The sequence below is a fragment of the Haliotis asinina genome, chromosome 2 (genome assembly GCF_037392515.1).
Source record: "Haliotis asinina isolate JCU_RB_2024 chromosome 2, JCU_Hal_asi_v2, whole genome shotgun sequence".
In the NCBI taxonomy this organism is placed as follows: Eukaryota; Metazoa; Mollusca; class Gastropoda; order Lepetellida; family Haliotidae; genus Haliotis; species Haliotis asinina.
This window is the reverse complement of record NC_090281.1, coordinates 36,786,631-36,805,303: the sequence shown is the minus strand read 5'-3', so window position 1 is coordinate 36,805,303 and position 18,673 is coordinate 36,786,631. Positions and strand designations below refer to the sequence as shown.

At 38.0% G+C, this 18,673-nt stretch overlaps 1 protein-coding gene across 1 annotated transcript in view; it reads right to left on the bottom strand.

Moving 5' to 3' along the window:
• The window catches only part of LOC137273686 (choline transporter-like protein 2), a 58,141-nt gene extending 43,215 nt beyond the window's left edge, over positions 1–14,926 (bottom strand). Inside the window, exon 1 of the mRNA XM_067806485.1 lies at positions 14,742–14,926. Coding sequence (XP_067662586.1) covers positions 14,742–14,820 — 79 coding nt within the window. The 5' untranslated portion in view covers positions 14,821–14,926. The remainder of the gene's footprint in view (positions 1–14,741) is intronic.
• Positions 14,927–18,673: the final 3,747 nt, after the last annotated feature.

Below are 18,673 nucleotides of genomic sequence, written 5' to 3'. Positions count from 1 at the left end.
AACACTTGGCTGTAGCACTTGCGCAGACAGCTTTACTTGTACTTCCATAGTATTTCACGCATTGACACATCCAAAAAAACGAAGGTTACAAGAGTTAGAATTACTGTGAGTATTTTACATTGTAGCCGTTACAAATATGAATCCCTGGGAAGAAGAGACCCAAACATGTCGGGGTATGTCACATGACCGTTAGTGTGTTGATATAAAATTTCATAAACGATGAGAATTGAATGAAAATCATCCTGGCTGTGTTGTCAATCTATTTGTCAAGTGCAGATTTTAATTTGTCTGAACATACCCATGCCAACAGTCAATGAATTGACCCAAATTTCCATTTCCGTTTTATGGACTCAAGAGATACCATGCAGACGATACCGACAAAATATAACTGTCAAGCTGCAAACAACTACTCAAAATGTAAAAGTTTGATAAGTTCAAGCTGGCAGTGACATCTCCAAATTCCCATCAGCTTATATCAGCATCCATCAACAATCACAATGAAAGCGAGTTTTCTTCTTTCAAACTTCTTTTTTTAAACAAATTCCAACTACGAAATTTCTTCAATATGTCAAGGTTTGAAACACAACAGTTTTATTACCAAGTTTATGTCAAATTAGGTGAATAACATAAAAAAAACTTCAGAAATGGGGTCCACAGAGGGTGGGGGGGGTGGTCACCCATGGATCCCAAGACCCACGTTAGGGCGAGGGCGAGGGACGACTGTACTTGGACCAAACAGACCAACTAACCACATTTCTAACTGTCTTTGAACATTGTTGATAAATGACCAACATTTTAAGATCTTGCTAATGTGATGCAACGATATCAACAGCACTTGTCTGAAGCCTGGGACCTCTCTTTCAGCACCTGGCACCTCTACACTTAAGGGTTAGGAGTCCCTAGGCCTCCATATTATACAGAGTGCAGTAGTATAAAGCAATCCCAAATCATTCCTTAACATAAACATAAGGTAGGTAGTCCTTAGTGAGTGTTAAGGTTGTTTAGTACAACAGCAGCCTGTTCCCTGGTAAAGATATCCAAATCCAGAATCAGGAACTGAACAGTTTGGGCCGATATCATGCAGGTTGCTACATTACTGCATTCCAGGACCTGCACCAATTGTCTGAGGTCAATTACATCATTAGCTGTAAGACCTGACATTTATCAAGTGGTATACTTATAGCTAATACTGTTGATCACCTCCATGTCAGAGTATTGTAATGTATATAATCTGTATTCTCTGACAAGATGTATACACCAAGCATACATTACAACATATGTCATATTTGGGATTTCACTTCTTCAGTAAAGTACAAATTCTAGTACATTTTTGGTTGAGTCCCATCTGGGATTCGAACCCGCACCCTCAGAGTCAGGCACCTAATCGCCAGCACACAAAGTAGCCGCCTAACCCGCTCAGTCCCAAATATGACATATGTTGCATTTGACCACTTCCTAAATGGCATCGTGTAATCAAAGCATACATTAGTTTTCCACAAAAATGGGCCAGGCACCAACATAACAAGGAACAGTGTGTTTTATGATTTTTAACAAGTTAATGACTTCACTAACTAAGCATTCCAGAGAAAGGTAGTTATGTGACTATGCTCACAAATTCCATGAAAGCAATCAGGATGTTCAACTGTTAAAAAAGATACCTTGCAAGTCAGATGTTATGGTGATTTGTGCTGATTGTTTTTGGTCAAATACATGACATTTAAGCAAATGATTAACATGGTAATTACTAATACTGACATTTTCATTTAAATCGTATCTCGCAGAAGGTCAAGAAAGTACCAACTCACATTAATTGTTTGAAATTCATGTGATTTTCAATTTGTGGAAGAAATGACACAACTAAGTGTACCTGTAAACCAACAGATTATTTGTGGCCCTGATACACTCTGAAATAGGTAAATACAGGGCTATGTGCCACAAAACGATCATAGCACTTCCTCTATTATTTACAATCTATGATAATAGTCATTGTTTAATCAGCATTATTGATGGTAAGTGATGCTTACAACTTTATAGATGATAACATCTAGTGTAATGCATTAGAGCAACATTTGATGACGATGATGTAATGTGAATCATCATCATATTCATCATTGGTTGAAGATACTTTCAGCCTGATGATGGTATCAGAATTTAAATGAAATTCAATAAACAAGAAACTGTCGTCCATAAAGCTGAAGCTTCCTTTTGGTGAATATGGTACTGAGTCTGTCAAAGTATGCATCTTGCAGTGTTCAGCCAGTTCAGTGTTCAAAGATCACCTTTTAGAACGCAGTCCACAGTACTTACTTGCATCCAGTTACACACTATATTATATAGTATATATAGGCCACATAATCAATATATACAAATATTCTCTATATAAACTAGTACTGTGCACCATCTGCACACATCCTGCATAAATCAGCAAGAATAGTTAATTTTGGAAAATCAATATTCATACTAGAATTATGTTTTAGTCAGTTTTACTCAAGCATTTAGTCCGTTGTTTAATTACACCTACAACTAACATCCAGTGACCAACAACATGAGCATCGACCTACGCTGTTGGGAGAGATCATGTGTTAGTCACATCAGCAGGCCTGACAACCCGATGCCATTTACGTCCCTCCTTCAAGGACATGGATTGCTGAAGACCCGAGTCCTAACAATTTTCACTGATTGAATAAAAACTGCATGGTACTGCTGGAATATCGCAAAATACACATTTCAAACAATAAGTATTGCAACGTTTTTTTCGCAGAACCAGTACACTGAGCAAGCTGAGTGATAAAGTACATGTATATATGAAGGTTTGTGATTATCTTTACGGTTTAACTTTAAATTACAATCTACACAGACTTTCATTCACACAGACGTTTTCCATTGTAATTAATTAAAAAACAAACATATTTTACATACAATACAGTCTATAAAAAGCAAATACAAACCTCTCAACACCAAATGTAAATTAGAAATTTCTGTCATGTGACAACTACTAAATTTGTTTTCATGGCTTTACTATGTAGAAATAGTCTCAGCAATGGATGTCAAACACTTTGGGGCCTGGTATATCAGAATATTGGTACAAGAAAATATTGCAATGCAATATATATGTGCCAATGTACAGCCTAAACAGGTATCAGTCTCAGAGTCTACCAGCCATGTTAAACAATGAACAAGAAAACAATTTGAAATAACTACCTATCAAAATCCTGAATTCTACAATCAGAACAACTGTTACATCAGCAGAAAATAGTTGTCATATTTCATTAACATACTACAGTACTAAAAACACAACTTGTGATACAGTATTAAAATCATAACTTATGATACAGTATTAAAAACATAGTTAGTGATACAGTATTAAAATCATAATTTGTGATACAGTTTTAAAATCATTGCTTCTGATACTATATTTAACCATTGCTTGTGACACAGGATTAAAACCATAACTTGTAATGTAGTATTAAAAGCATAAGTTGTGACGTAGTATTAAAAGCGTAACTTGTGATACAGTATTAAAATCGTAATTTGTGATACAGTTTTAAAATCATTGCTTCTGATACTATATTTAACCATTGCTTGTGACACAGGATTAAAACCATAACTTGTAATGTAGTATTAAAAGCATAAGTTGTGACGTAGTATTAAAAGCGTAACTTGTGATACAGTATTAAAATCGTAATTTGTGATACAGTTTTAAAATCATTGCTTCTGATACTATATTTAACCATTGCTTGTGACACAGGATTAAAACCATAACTTGTAATGTAGTATTAAAAGCATAAGTTGTGACGTAGTATTAAAAGCGTAACTTGTGATACAGTATTAAAATCATAATTTGTGATACAGTTTTAAAATCATTGCTTCTGATACTATATTTAACCATTGCTTGTGACACAGGATTAAAACCATAACTTGTAATGTAGTATTAAAAGCATAAGTTGTGACGTAGTATTAAAAGCGTAACTTGTGATACAGTATTAAAATCATAATTTGTGATACAGTTTTAAAATCATTGCTTCTGATACTATATTTAACCATTGCTTGTGACACAGGATTAAAACCATAACTTGTAATGTAGTATTAAAAGCATAAGTTGTGACGTAGTATTAAAAGCGTAACTTGTGATACAGTATTAAAATCGTAATTTGTGATACAGTTTTAAAATCATTGCTTCTGATACTATATTTAACCATTGCTTGTGACACAGGATTAAAACCATAACTTGTAATGTAGTATTAAAAGCATAAGTTGTGACGTAGTATTAAAAGCGTAACTTGTGATACAGTATTAAAATCATAATTTGTGATACAGTTTTAAAACCACAGCTTGTGACATCGTAATAAAAGCAAGCTTGTGATAAAGTATCAAAATCATAACTTGTAATACAGTATTAAAACCATAACATGTAATACAGAATTAAAATCGTAACTTGTGATACAGTATTAAAATAAATACTTGAAAAAATTATAGGGCCAAATAAACTCAACAAAAATAAAAACTTGACACTCCTTTCAAAGTCAATAATTTGAACATTTTGGAAAATGGGTTTGAAATAACGATTGTATTCAATTATCTTGTCATTATAGATGCTATAGCATACAGATCATGTTTGTCATGGAATCGGTTCCACCAGAAATGCGACTACATTGTCCATGATCAAAAACTGTGAGTCACAACTTAAAGAAATCATGTCAATATCGGGTGTGTCCTCCATAGGCGTTCACAACTGTGATACATCTTTTCATGGATTGGATGATGTGTCTGAACACAGCTTGGGGAATGCGCCGCCATATTTGTACCAACATGGCACCAAGCTCCTGCAAGTTCTGTGTAAGGGTTCCTTACTAGACGGAACCACCTGCCTAACACATCCCACACATGCTCTGTGGGGTTGAGGTCGGGAGATCTTGAGGGCCACTCCATGATATTGATGCCAGCGTTCCTGAGGAAATTAGTTCTTATATTGGCTGTATGAGGTCTGGCGTTATCCTGTTGGAAAGTCAGACCAGGGGCCCGTTTCACATAACTCTCGTAAGCCTAAGAACTTGTATGTTTTCTCGTAGCCATTGTACCTCCTATATTGTAACACAGGAGCTACGGATGCTACGAGAAAAGTTACGAGACCTTAGGCTTACGAGAGCTTTGTGAAACGGGGGCCTGGGCCATGAGGTGCCATAAATATCAAAAGGTCTGAAATGAGCACCTGTTAACTGTATGCTGCTGCATTAAGGTTTACCTGGATGACAATAAGTCGGGATCAAGCATGACCGTTGACAACACCCCAAACCATAACGCTACCGCCCCCAAATCGATCCACTTCCGGTACACAACACTGGGCATTGCGTTCTCCTCGCCTTCTCCAAACTCTAACCCATCCATCAGCAAAGGTTAATGTGAACCTTGAATCACCACTAAACACAATCCTATTCCAATCTTGCTGGGTCCATCTCAGGTGCCGTCATGCCCAGGGAAGACATTGGTGTCGATGGAAATGGGTTAGAATTGGTCCACGATATGGTCGCAGTGCACGAAGACAAGCAGAGCGCAGGCGATTTCGAATGGTTTGGGCAGTCACTCGATCTCCAAACAATAAATTCCCAATGGATGTGGCACTGACAAACCGATTATGCAAATGACGCAACACAGTCTTCTGTCAGTCTTCTGCGTGTGACATCACACGTGGTCGACCAGGACGGGGACGGTCAGCTGTGATGCCAGTTTGATGGACACAAGTCTGGAAATTATGGATGGTCTGTCGGCTGCATCCTATAACCCTTGCAACATCAGTGATGGATGTTCCCGTATTCAGCATGCCAATGGCACATTCACGCTAAATGTTTGCGGTTGTGGCATTGCAAATTAACATATAATTAACCATAAAACCATGTTTTTCTGAGATGACACTCTACTCTGCTACCGTGAGATCAATTGCAAGTGTATCAATAGGTCACGTGACTTGTGGAACGCAGAAACGTGATTTTAGTGTGTAGTGGTCTCCCCCTTGCTATGAAGGCCCGACCAGTAGAATGAATGTGTGATGTAATGTCCTTGACAATGCATTTAACCATAATCACAACAAGAACTCTTTCAAGAAAAGTTTCAAAACACTGTTTGAAAGATAATGAGTGTTAAGATTTTATTTTGGCTGAGTTTATATGCAGCTGACTGGCAATTTCTAGAGGCCTTTTCAAAAGTTAAAAGACTTCGGGCCTTTTTAGTTAAAGGCTTATCAAATCTATATGAACCAAGGGCGTTACTTTGAAGCCTGTGTGTATTGAAGTATTCCAGTCTGAGGAAATACAGTAGGTTTGGACTGTCAATCAGCTGTCTCTCAGTGGCTGTCACTGTACACTGAAATCTACGACACTGATTCAAGGATTATTTCCTGTTATTGACACTGCAGGAACAGAGCATTCCGTGTCACTGCACATGAGGATACATGTTACAATGTATGCTTTCATTCAGTATATATGTGCAATGGGTGCTGTTAAAACAAATTTAGCGTAATGTAACGGTGTATAAAAGATAAATAAAAGTAAATATCATTGATGAAAGAATTATTAATGATTATCAATATGAAAATTGTGGCATCATGAGTATCCCACAAAAATTTTGCGATAGAAGCTAGCTCTAGTCTCCTTACACAACACACAAAACTCCATCTTTATCATGTTTATTCAAGGGCTGCTTCAATATTATGTTAAGGACATTGCTTTGTTAGTCATCCATGCCTAAATTGTCCCTGTTCACCAAAGATATAAAATATAATGCTTTCTTTCAGTTTGAAAGTCGACTTCAACTACAAGGCTGGCCCATCACCCCCGTAGTACTATGAAGCTCATTAGTCTGTTAAAGTAAGGGAATTACAATTACCTTTGCCTTCAGATCACTTTGTACAATAGGACCCTGGGTACAGAACTGACTTCAAGGATTTGGTGCCGCACTCAGCAATATTCCAGTTACGTGGCGACAGTCTCTAATTTAAATAATCATGTCTGGACCAGAAAATCCAGTGATCAACATCAGGAGCATTGATCTATGAAACTGGTATGCAATGACACCTGTCAGCCATGTTAGCCTAAGCATCAGATGCCGACACCCAATCCTCAAATGACAAACATGGGTTGCTGAAGATCAATTCATGAAAATCAACAGTTGACCTCATATATATACTACTCGACATGTCAACAAAAGAATTATTGACCCCTCAGTCCATTTATCTGCAGAGACGTCATAATAGGAATCATCAATTCTACATCTATATTGATATCACTGACAATATGGACAAAGTCAAATAGAAAATAAGAAATATCAGTACTGACAAAGCCACAGAGCCAGAACCAAAGTGCAAAGGTTAGGATCATTTTTCCATCAATTCACATGCAGACAAAACATAACAAGAAATCACTATGAGTACAATTTTGAAAAAAATCATCACATACGGTCTACACATCTGTGGCTACATTCTTCAGACCTGATAAATAAAAATGCAATATATTTTTGTCATGTTCATTATACAATATCATGTATATAGTCTGTGCAATTATTGATCAGTTCTATTTCACCTTGTAATTGAGTGTTTTTAACTATATAAAACAATAATATTGTACCTTTTTTGACTTCATGCAGTCTGTGACTAAGCCACTTGAACAAAGCATGAGTCTAGTAAAATCTCTCTTAGTATATTTAGAGTGAGTGAGTTTAGATATATGTCGCACTCAGCAGTATCCCAACCATATGGCGGCAGTCTGTAAATTAAATAATTGAGGCTGGACCAGACAATCCAGTGATCAGCAGCAGATCGATTTGCACAATTAGGACCAATGATGTGTGTCAACCCAGACAGCGAGACTGACTACCTGATCCTGCTTGTCGCCCCTTACCACAAGTATAGTCGCCTATCATGACAAGCATAGCGGACCTATTCTACCCCAGATCTTCATGGGCTTTAGGCTGTGTGAGTAAGTTTAGTTTCATGCCACTTTCAGCAATATTCCAGCAACGTTATGGCAGGGAACACCATAAATGGACTTCACACATGTCCATTTTGAATCTCTGTTACTTGATCCTTCAAGATCTGCCAAATGTCACAGCAAGATACAAGCCAGTCTGAAAAATTCATTCCATTCACAACTTCTTTAGAGGACATTTTGGGGAGTACTCTTTAACACTGTACTCTGTGCATTTGCCTACCCATATGGTGGCGGTCTGTAAATAATCAAGCCTGGACCAGACAATCCAATGATCAACATCACCAACACCAATCTACACATTTGGGATACGATGATAAGTTGATGTGCGTCAACCAACCCAGCAAGCCTGACAACCTGATCCAGTTAGTTGCCTTTTACAACACTCTGATTTATTGATGACAAATTCAAACTCGGATCTTCACAGGTCTGATCAGAGGACAAGTAGAAACCTCAGTGTCATGAGACTGTAGCTGGACCTCCTTCAGAAACACAGAAAACTTACCATTACCATTTTTGCAGTATGTTACAGTTTATTCAGCTCTTTTTCACCATTTAAAACACCGAGGCCTGATTTACAATTACACAAGTCAATGAAGACCAACATAATTGGAATTTTACTTCGCATACTCTGCATGACTGAGCTGTCTCGATGCAACAGGGATGTTTGAAAACCCCAAGTTAAGGCCTGATCCACAAAGATTTAAATAAATACTGGATGATATATTGTTTATAAAATGTCAAATTACCTGAACTGGGTGCTACTGAAATCAGGATAGGAGAAACACATCCATCATATATATCACAAGTACTGGATATAACAAGGGTAAAATAGAAATGTCATGATGCATATTTCAACAAGGAAAAGCTCTGTAATTCATTACAAAGGTCAACAGATGCATTCAGTTTCACATAGCTGTGAGTAACACAAAATTTCTACATCAACATGTTTACTGAGGACATGACATAACTAAACTGAAGGCCAAATATTTCAAAGATGCTGCTTTTACAGGTCTTCTGGGTATTTCCTTTTCATCAGAATCCTTCTTTGATTCTTAAAAAATGCAACTGAGCTGGGATGCAGAATATGACAAGATTCAACGATTCATGTGCGACTTTCTTCTACTGCCATACACTGCACCTGAGTAAATACACTTCCCTTGCTGACAGGCAATTCTCTACTTGAACCATTCACCTCTACCTGAGCACATCTGTAGGAAATTATCACTCAGCTTATCATGACTACACTAACTTTCAACCTTGGTGCCTATTGCCCCTGGGAGTACTCTACAATCTCATCATTTTGTTTTGGTTTTTATTGTGGCTGGTGCCCTTTCCAAAATAGGGTGCCCTTTTCTGTAAAAACTTCACCCTGCCCCTTTTGTGGTCTGGTGGAAACACTATGTTCTCAAAATACCCATTACCGAGTTACATCACCAACGACTGTAGATCTACTAGCTCACACATTCTTGATAAAAAAAATAAAATAGAACATTTTAGATCATAAAATGCTTTTCTTAAAAACACTACCCTAATATACTGCAAAGAATCCAGCTTTCCTTCATCTTATGCTAACTACAATCTTTATAAACTACTTTCTACACTACAACTGTGAGAAATAACACAGTATCTGGCACAAAAAATACTGCTTTTTAACAAGATTAAATTATTCTTCATGCTAACTTTTTAGTCTGCTAAACCCACTTCAACCTAATTATGCAAAAAGGAATAGAAACCTGTTCTTCTTTGTACTCAATGTTTGAGGGTCTGTTAACCTACTTCAACCTACATGAACAAACTAGACTCACCTTTGTTAAGTTAGCATACGTAGTATATATTACTGCACTCAGTGCCCATAGAGGTTACGTCATGCTCTATTAACAAAGCTTAGTCAGCATGCTCTCATAACTATGCAGTGCTTGATCATACTGATCACATGCAGCAGTGTATCTCACAAGTTAATGCTGGTATATAGGGAAATGTAATTAAACCAGGTGTACTCTCACTTTCAACCTATACATGGATGAGTTACTGGCTGCTTGCTGTGGATGGGTGATGAGGTAGCCTAGTGGTTAAAGTGTTTTACCTGTCACACCTAAGACCTGAGTTTTATTCCCTGAATGATACATTGTGTGAAGCCCATTTCTGGTGTCCCCCATCATGATACTGCTGGAATATTGGTAAAACTAAAGTGGCGTAAAACCAAACTAACCACTTGATCTGGTTTCACAGTGCAAGCCCACTGAGCTGTTTAACACAGACACGTGGATTAACAACAAATCTCTGACAGAACATATATTACAGAAAAAAAAAAGTTCATTAATTGTAATCACAAAGCATAATGATAAGGAGCCCAGGGATTTTCCTCACCGTGAAACTCTGGTCATCTGAACTTGCTACACATTACAGTTTTACCTGGGTTTTCTTGATCTATATATTTGTTTCAGGGTCTGTATGACAGACTAACGGACACCCTACTAGTAAGTATAGTTTAATGCCACTTTAGCAATATTCTAGCCATAGGATAGCTGGAACACCAGCAATATGATTCACACCACATTGGGAACAGAACCCCACTCACGTGACTCAGTCTTTTTCATGATGATCAAATTAGGGAATTTTTTAAAATCTCAGGTTCATTATAACAGATACAGTATGGTTCAAAATTATTGAGAATAGCTAAAGCATTTCATATTATTAAACGAGAACAAATCAGATAAAATTGAATGTATTGTGAAAGTGAACTGACCTTTTCATGTTGTGTAGGTAACAATTTAATATTTTATCAAGTCTCCTTGAGCTTCACGGCACAGTCTAAGACGGGTAGGCATACTTCCTATCAGAGAGGTTAGTGTCTCGTGAGTTATGCTGTCCCAGTATCGGACCACTTCTCTCTTCATGTCTTCAATTTTTGTCAACCCCTTTTGATTCACACATTCCTTCATCATCCCCTAAATGTTCTCAATGGGATTTAAGTCAGGACTATTTGCAGGAAATGGTAATGCAGTCACATTTTTCTCCTGAAACCACTGCTTGGCATGTTTTGCGGTGTGTTTAGGATCATTATCTTGCTGCAAAATCTAGTCATTTCCATAAAACACATGTGCACTTGGAGGGAGAAAATTATCTAATATGTTAGTGTAGCGTTGACTTGTCAGATTTCCCTCAAACACACACAGCGGGGTCGTTCCTAATAAGGATATCCCTCCCCATACATGAAACTTTGGGCTGTATTTAGGTCGTCGATACAATGGTGCTGACGCAGACTTTGTCCATATTTTCACATTATTGGGATATACCCATATTGAGCTTTCATCAGTAAAAATCACATTTTCCCAGTCAAAGTTTTCATGTGCCAAACACCACTCAACACGCCTGTCTTTATGTTCTTGTTTCATGAGAGGAGAAGGAATTCCAGTCTTTTTCTCCCATCCAAGATCAATCAAATTTCTTCTAACTGTAGATTTTGACACAACTGTTGATCCCCTTTCTATCATTTCATACCTAATGTTGGAGATGCTTGCCCTTTGCTTCTAAGACGCTAAAATTCCCAGCCGGACGCGATCTGAGAAGTTCAATTTTCTGGGTCTCCCTGCTCCTTTCTGGTGCCCAAAATCCTTTCCCTCTTTAAAATTCTTCCTAATTCTATACACAGTAGAAAGAGGAGTTCCTGTTCTCTCTGCCAATGTATTTACATCATCAATTCCTTGATTACACAACTAAAAAATCAACCTTCTTTTATCTTCAGTAGACATTGTTAACAGTGCTGAGGAAAATGACGTCTGCTACAAATTCAGGGGAGGTAACTCTAATTGTACTATAGTCAGTAGGCCAAGATGAGTTACCTCCCTTATACCATTACTTAGTTTTAAGTATCAGTGAATCAGTTGAGGTGTTAGGATAGCTCAAAGTAAGAAGAAAAATTCTCAATAATTATGAACCAGACTATATATCATCAAAAATAATTGGCTAGCATCATTTATCACATTTTCTTGTTATGTTTGTAAATGCAGAAAAAAAAGAAGAAAAAACAATTTCTTTGGGTGATTTTGCAATATGCACAAAATACATAAATAATACAAAAAACAAACATAATTAGAACACAATTATCAGTTACTCATGACATATAATACACATTGCTGATTGTGAAAAGCAACTAAACAAAATTATAAGCATACAATTGTGAATCAAAAGTGCAATATTTTGTACTTGGGTTTACTTCCCCACGAAAGGTAGCAATTGAAAGACCGAACCTGGTCCAAGTGTATCTAATTGCATATCAACTTATGTAGATGAATATGGGTAAGTCTGACCAATCAAGTGGTACAAAACTGCATGCAATATAACTCAACACCTGAGTAAATAGTTACCACCCAATAATTTTCACAAGGAAAGAAATGTCTAGAAACTGGCTTTGATATAAACTAGTGGATACTCTTGCCTCAAAAAAGATGTCAGGCAAAAGGCCAACAATCACAGATGTTGACCACTGGTGCATTGTCTGGTAACTGTTATTGATACAAAGGGAACCTATCTGTCCATGGAATTCAAACAGTACCCATGCTGATGTTCACATCTGTACACACTGACTTGATAATGATACCCACACTTGGATTATAGGTTAATAACTTTCTAAAAAGTCTTCAGTGAGTGAGAGAGTGTAGTTTTATGCCAAGTCTTTTGAGACTTATGAAATGAAAAGATTTTCTGACTACTATTACTTATCAGTACATATTGGTTGGTCTGTTTAATGCCTTTCTCGGCAATATTCCAGCAATATGGCAGTTGCTTGTAAATCACTGAGTCTGGGCCAGACAATCCCGTGATCAACAGCATGAGCATCAATCTACGCAATTAGGATACAATGGCATGTGCCAACCAAGTCCCCTCCTACAACAAACATAGGTTGTTGTTCCTGTAAATACAGTTCATTTCAGAACAAATCCTTACTTCACAAGGCCCTCATATGTCCCGACAGGACCCTTGACACTAGCAACTGGGGATTCTCTAGGGGATTAACATTAAGCAAACACCAGAAATTTGCTTTATACATTATACGCATGTGGGGAATCGAACATGGAGCTTACACATGTATAGCAAACTTATAACAAACAGAGCAAACTTTTAACCAACAGAGCAAATTTTTAGGCTCCTTCAAGGCCTGTTAACGTTCCTAGTTAATTGTGTTTTGGGACCGTTCATAATTTATCACCGCGGGGGGGGGGGGGGGGGGGGGGGGGGGGGGGATGGGCGATGTGGATTTTCACAGGGGTCATTTTTTTTTTTGTTCACAGAATAAAGTGGGGTTCAGCTGTTTTGAACACATATTTTAGGGGAGGTCATGTGTTTTGTACATAGAATGCGCGTGGGGGATATTTGTTTTGTCCCAAGTATTGAAAGGGGGCTACCAGATTTGTACAGAAAAAATATAAAAATCCTCACTAGTCCCCACTAGTAACAAATTATGAATGGTCCCTTACGTGAACTAGTCATACAAAGTAACACACCCTGCCAGTTTCTTTCACCATGGAGGATATCTGGTATATCATATTAATATGAAAAATATTAATCAAAAGTATCTAATTGGATACATATTTAAACCACAAACAGCAAGGCAGTTAGAACTAGTTTTAAAGTTATATTGATCAAGTGGTAAAATCATGAATTAGTTCAAATGCCAATAATTATGACTTTGGACAGTATACAGTTGATAATGAAATTTTGCATTTCCTGTCAGTCAGCTCTGCTCCTTTATACATACTATTTGGATGAAAGGTTCTCACTGTAAATGGAAAAGCTGTAATCTTGTGTTGGCGATAATTTGTTCTCAGGAATATATCCCCTCCAGTCAGTTCAAACAATGTGAGTGAATTTAGCTCTACACTGCTTTTAACAATATTCCAGCAATATGATGACAGGGAACACCAGAAATGGGCTTCACACAATGTACATGTGTGATGAATCAAACCAGGGTCTTTGCCATGATAGGCTAAAGTTTTAACCTCTTGAGTACCCAGTACCACTACAAAGCAATATGAACAAATCCTGAATTAAAATATCAGATGTATACAAACATATATAAGGAGGCAAAATTCATCAGTACACTACAATTTATGTTAATATAAATAATACACTACATATATTCAGAAACACACGAAGTAATGACACAGAAGCTAGTTCCTTCCAAGATCTACACATTTCAACCTAATCTTTTGGGAGTAGCTTGTAACAGCTCTCAACAGAAATGCCACAAAAGGTATTAACAAAATTACTGCACTTCAAATTTACATAAATAGAATCTAAACAAAAACTGTCTATATATTACTATTTGATGCCATCGTTTGTGTGCCTTGCATTATTAATTTTAACACCAACTTGAACATGCACATTTCAAAGATTTTTTCTATCATTTCCTCCTCTGAGTTGAGCGGGCGACAAACCACGAATTCATGATATTTTAAATTTATGCATCTCATACACACGTTCACTCCACATGTACAATAGCGATTTTGTTTTGAAAAGGACATGCCCTATTTTTCGGCTTCTTTCAAATTTGATTCTTCCCGCTGAACATGATTCACAAAGCAAATGCAAGCAGGCGTCTTAAAAGGCCAAGGTTGGAAGCTGATGCACTATGTCAAGAGGCCCCCTTCACCTCAAACCGAAGCGACATCAGGGATACTTGACCACACCTATTTTGCCATTTTGCATTAACGGGAATATTGCCTTCGTGTTTACAGAACCTGTTTGGGGATGGAAACTCACCGTAATCCTTCGTATCCACCATTTCAATTTCCTCTTCAGTGGGCTCCCCTTCATCCTCTTTATTTCCACAACAACCCATTATTTCAAATTTCCCTCACTGAAGTCGATAAGGTATCTCACGTAAGTGTGCACAATCAAGCGTCTTTGATCAGCAGCTGATATCGCGCCGCTTCCTTGTTTACAAAACTACCCCCTCTAGCGGCACATTTGCATGGGGAATCAGGAGTTTGAAGCACCCATAAAATATATTTTCTGTAGAGCTAGTGTTCTGGATTTCACTGAACATTTATTGTCTCAGACTGTATATCATTTCTTATAGGCCCAGGCACTACCCGGAGAGTCTTGTATATGTGAGTGAGTATGATTTTACGCCGCTTTTAACTATATTCCAGCATTATTATCGGGGTTCATATTATTCATCCTGTGCCCATGGACAAAATATCACTTTGTCATAGTGACGCGACGTCATGACCAAGACGTCAGGTTTCTTCTATGACGTTACGTTCTATATGCGGCGACGGTGGGTAGCCATGTTTGTAAGTAGATTTAGTTTTTTTCCTCAACTTGACGACTTGGTAATAAGTAGAATAATATATTCGTGCCCATATCATACTTTGTTTACGATACCCGTGCTTCTTTATCATTTTATACCTCGCTGTCTCTCTGGAAATACCAACATTTAGGCACCCGTGTCATAAACATAGTATGACACGGGCACTCACATAATATCCTCTAGATATCATGGTGGGAAGCAGCGGAAATGGGCTTCACACACTGTTCGTGGGAAATCGCCCTACTCCCCACCCCCACTCCGACAGGGGCGGATAGAGCTTTTTGAGAAAGGGTGGTGCACACTATTGAGAAAAGGGGGCACACTTCATTTTCACCCGAGTTGCAATGGTCATGTAACAAAATTACAGTACTTATCAGGCGAAAAATTAAATGACTGTTTTTTCCGCATTTCATTATATTCTATTGACGTCTATTGACACTGTTACCCTTTGCCCTCTTGTTATCAAATGATCACCATGCACAAGACTGGTATCCCCACGTTGATGCTGCTGGCTTTTTCTAAAAGATGCATAAAGCCATATTCTAAGATGCTCCGGTGAAAGAGCGAAAGTGTGCTTTATCACACTGTACATGGTGGTAGAATGAACTGTTTTTCATAATTCAATCCCCCAATAGAACCAAGCACAGCAGCAGGTAAACGCCTGTAAACTCACCATTATTCCGTTACAGATGTAGTCCACATATCAATCTGCGGAACACCCAGCATCAAGTGTCATTCAACAACGAACAAACAGTGTTCTCAACAAAGCTGGGAAATGTAAAGGATCTCATAACAGTGATGGTTGGTCGTTTTGTTGTTTAACGCCACACTCACCAATATTCCAGCTGAATGGATGAGGTCTGCAAATAATCGAGTGTGGATTAGATAATCCACTGATCAACAGTATGAGCATCGATCCACGCAGTTAGGATACGATAATAATGAGTCAACCAAATCAGCAAGCCTGACCACCCGATGCCTTTAGTCGCCTCTTATGACATCAGCAAGGATATAATTTGCTCAAACTTAGTATAGACGCTGAGATCTTCCCCGATGTATATCACTCTTAAATGGGGGCGGTGTGGTAGCCTAGAAGAGAAAGCGCTCACTCGTCACGCCATAGATCTGGGTTCGTTTCTCCACGTGGAAGGCCATTTCTTGTGTCCCCCGCCGTGATATTGCTGGAATATTGCTAAAAGTGGCGTAAAACTGAACTCACTCACCAAACTATCAAGATATCTTTAGCGACATTTCCATGTACAGACCATTCTGCCTCGCAGTCCCTGAACCATATTATTTTCACGTCAGTTGGGTCCTCCCTGCAATACTTAAACTATAGCCCTAAATGAAACGAGTCTAGATTCCTCGGTGGTTTGAATCTCTGGTCTCACTGGGGCTCCTTTTCTATTTAAATGAGTTTATTTGTTACAATCAAAATTAGAGTCAAAGCGTTTGTCCATGTAGAATCTTACAATAATTGTCATTTGGCTTTAGGTCACTCATCGAAACGTAGATCGATGCAACAAGGGTTCAACGTGTGAGGCCCATTTCTTGTGAAACCCGCCGTAATATTGCTGGAATATTTCTAAAGCGAGATAAAATCATACTCACTCACTTAATAATTGAGATTATCTCTTGCGATGTTTCCATGTCGAGTCTTACACAGTCATCTTGCTAAAAGTGTTTCACCATACTCACTCAGCAAACGGTAGGTGGTCGAAACGTACTCAGCCTTACTATATTCTCGAGGCTCAATGTTTGAAAAGCCAGCTGCCATTTTATTTCAAAGGAATGATTAGCAAAGCAATATGCAAATGTTCACAAATGTTGGTAATGTGGTTAACGAGATACTACTAGTCATCACAACACATCGGTGTACAATGGTTTTTTTTAAAGTGTGGCCTTTAAAACGCAAACAAAAAATCAAATATAATGAAAACACAATTATCAGTCATTCATGACATATAATATACACTGTTGATTGTGAAAAACAAATAAACAAAATTATAATCGTACACTAGCGAATCAAAGGTGCAACATTTTGTGCTTGTGTTTTCTCGGCTTGAAACGAAGCACCCGGGAGACTGAACCCGGTCAGAGCGGGTGGGTGTGCACGCAACTGTAATGAGACCATGGCTGGTACATTTGTCTATACTCCGAGGGCTTATTGTGTGTATATAGAGGTGATCTGTTTGATTGACATTTCAGTAGTATGATGAGTAATAAGAAAGTAAGATTTCTTAATGGATAATAACTTCTTTAAATGTATAATACGATGAGACGTTTCGGTATGGATTCATATACCGTTGTCAAGCAAGAGTGATTTGTTGTAGTCCATAATTAAGGTATACTGTATACATCGATATGTTGGGTTTAGTAAACACATGCTCTTTGCATTTCAGTTTGATCCAATCGACAAATACTGAGATGGTGAAATACTGATTGGCTGGAAACTGTCGTTCGTCCAAGTAAGAAGCATCACAACTGCCTGTCTGTGTAATTACATAATGTGACAAAGACACAATCCACGAACACGAGCCATAAATCAATGTATTCTGTGTATGGTGTATAGCCTGATACGTGTTACGTTCAAATTGCATGTGGTATGCAAGCTGTGTATTGCATGTCGTCATTAGCAGACAAGCAGGCAGACACACAGGTGTCAATAAAACAGACACTGAGTTTTGTCAGTGACAGAGACAGCTTGTCACAATCAACATCTCTTTCTGTGTTTCCATAGACATATATTAAAACATTTCAGTTTTCAAGCTGAGCAATTTTAGCAATGAAATTAGTATTTCTAATGCTACACTTTCTTGAAAACCTGGTTTGCAAATCTGCATATATGGGACCAGTGTATTTTTATTACTGCAGTCCCAAGATGCTTGTAATTACAAGAAACATCTCTGTTCTTCAACTTCCACTGTAGCGATAATCGCTAACAAGCATAACACATTGTCCGAAATGTGCTTCTGTTTAGCCAGCAGTGAATGGATAGCAGGTGGAATGAGATGGTAATATGACAGGCACAGCTCCTCAGACACAGCTTAGGTTGTATTCTCCCACTGGCACTGAGAATTGCCATAGTAATACAGGCTTTGAACGTGATATTCTGCTTGGAAAAACGCTACACACATGGACTGTTATCATGACGATACAAAACGAAGAATTCTCTTGGCAGTGCGGTGTAACCCTTGGAGTACTAGAAATACTCACTCACTCACGGCTGACGGTAAATTAGCAAGATATTTCATCACAATAATTTGTTTTGAAGTCTGTCAATTCTGTCTGAATCCTATATGATTAGTGCTGGACATGTCAGGATTCAATTTACATCGATACAGCAATAAAAAAAATCAGACGATACCACGTACACGTA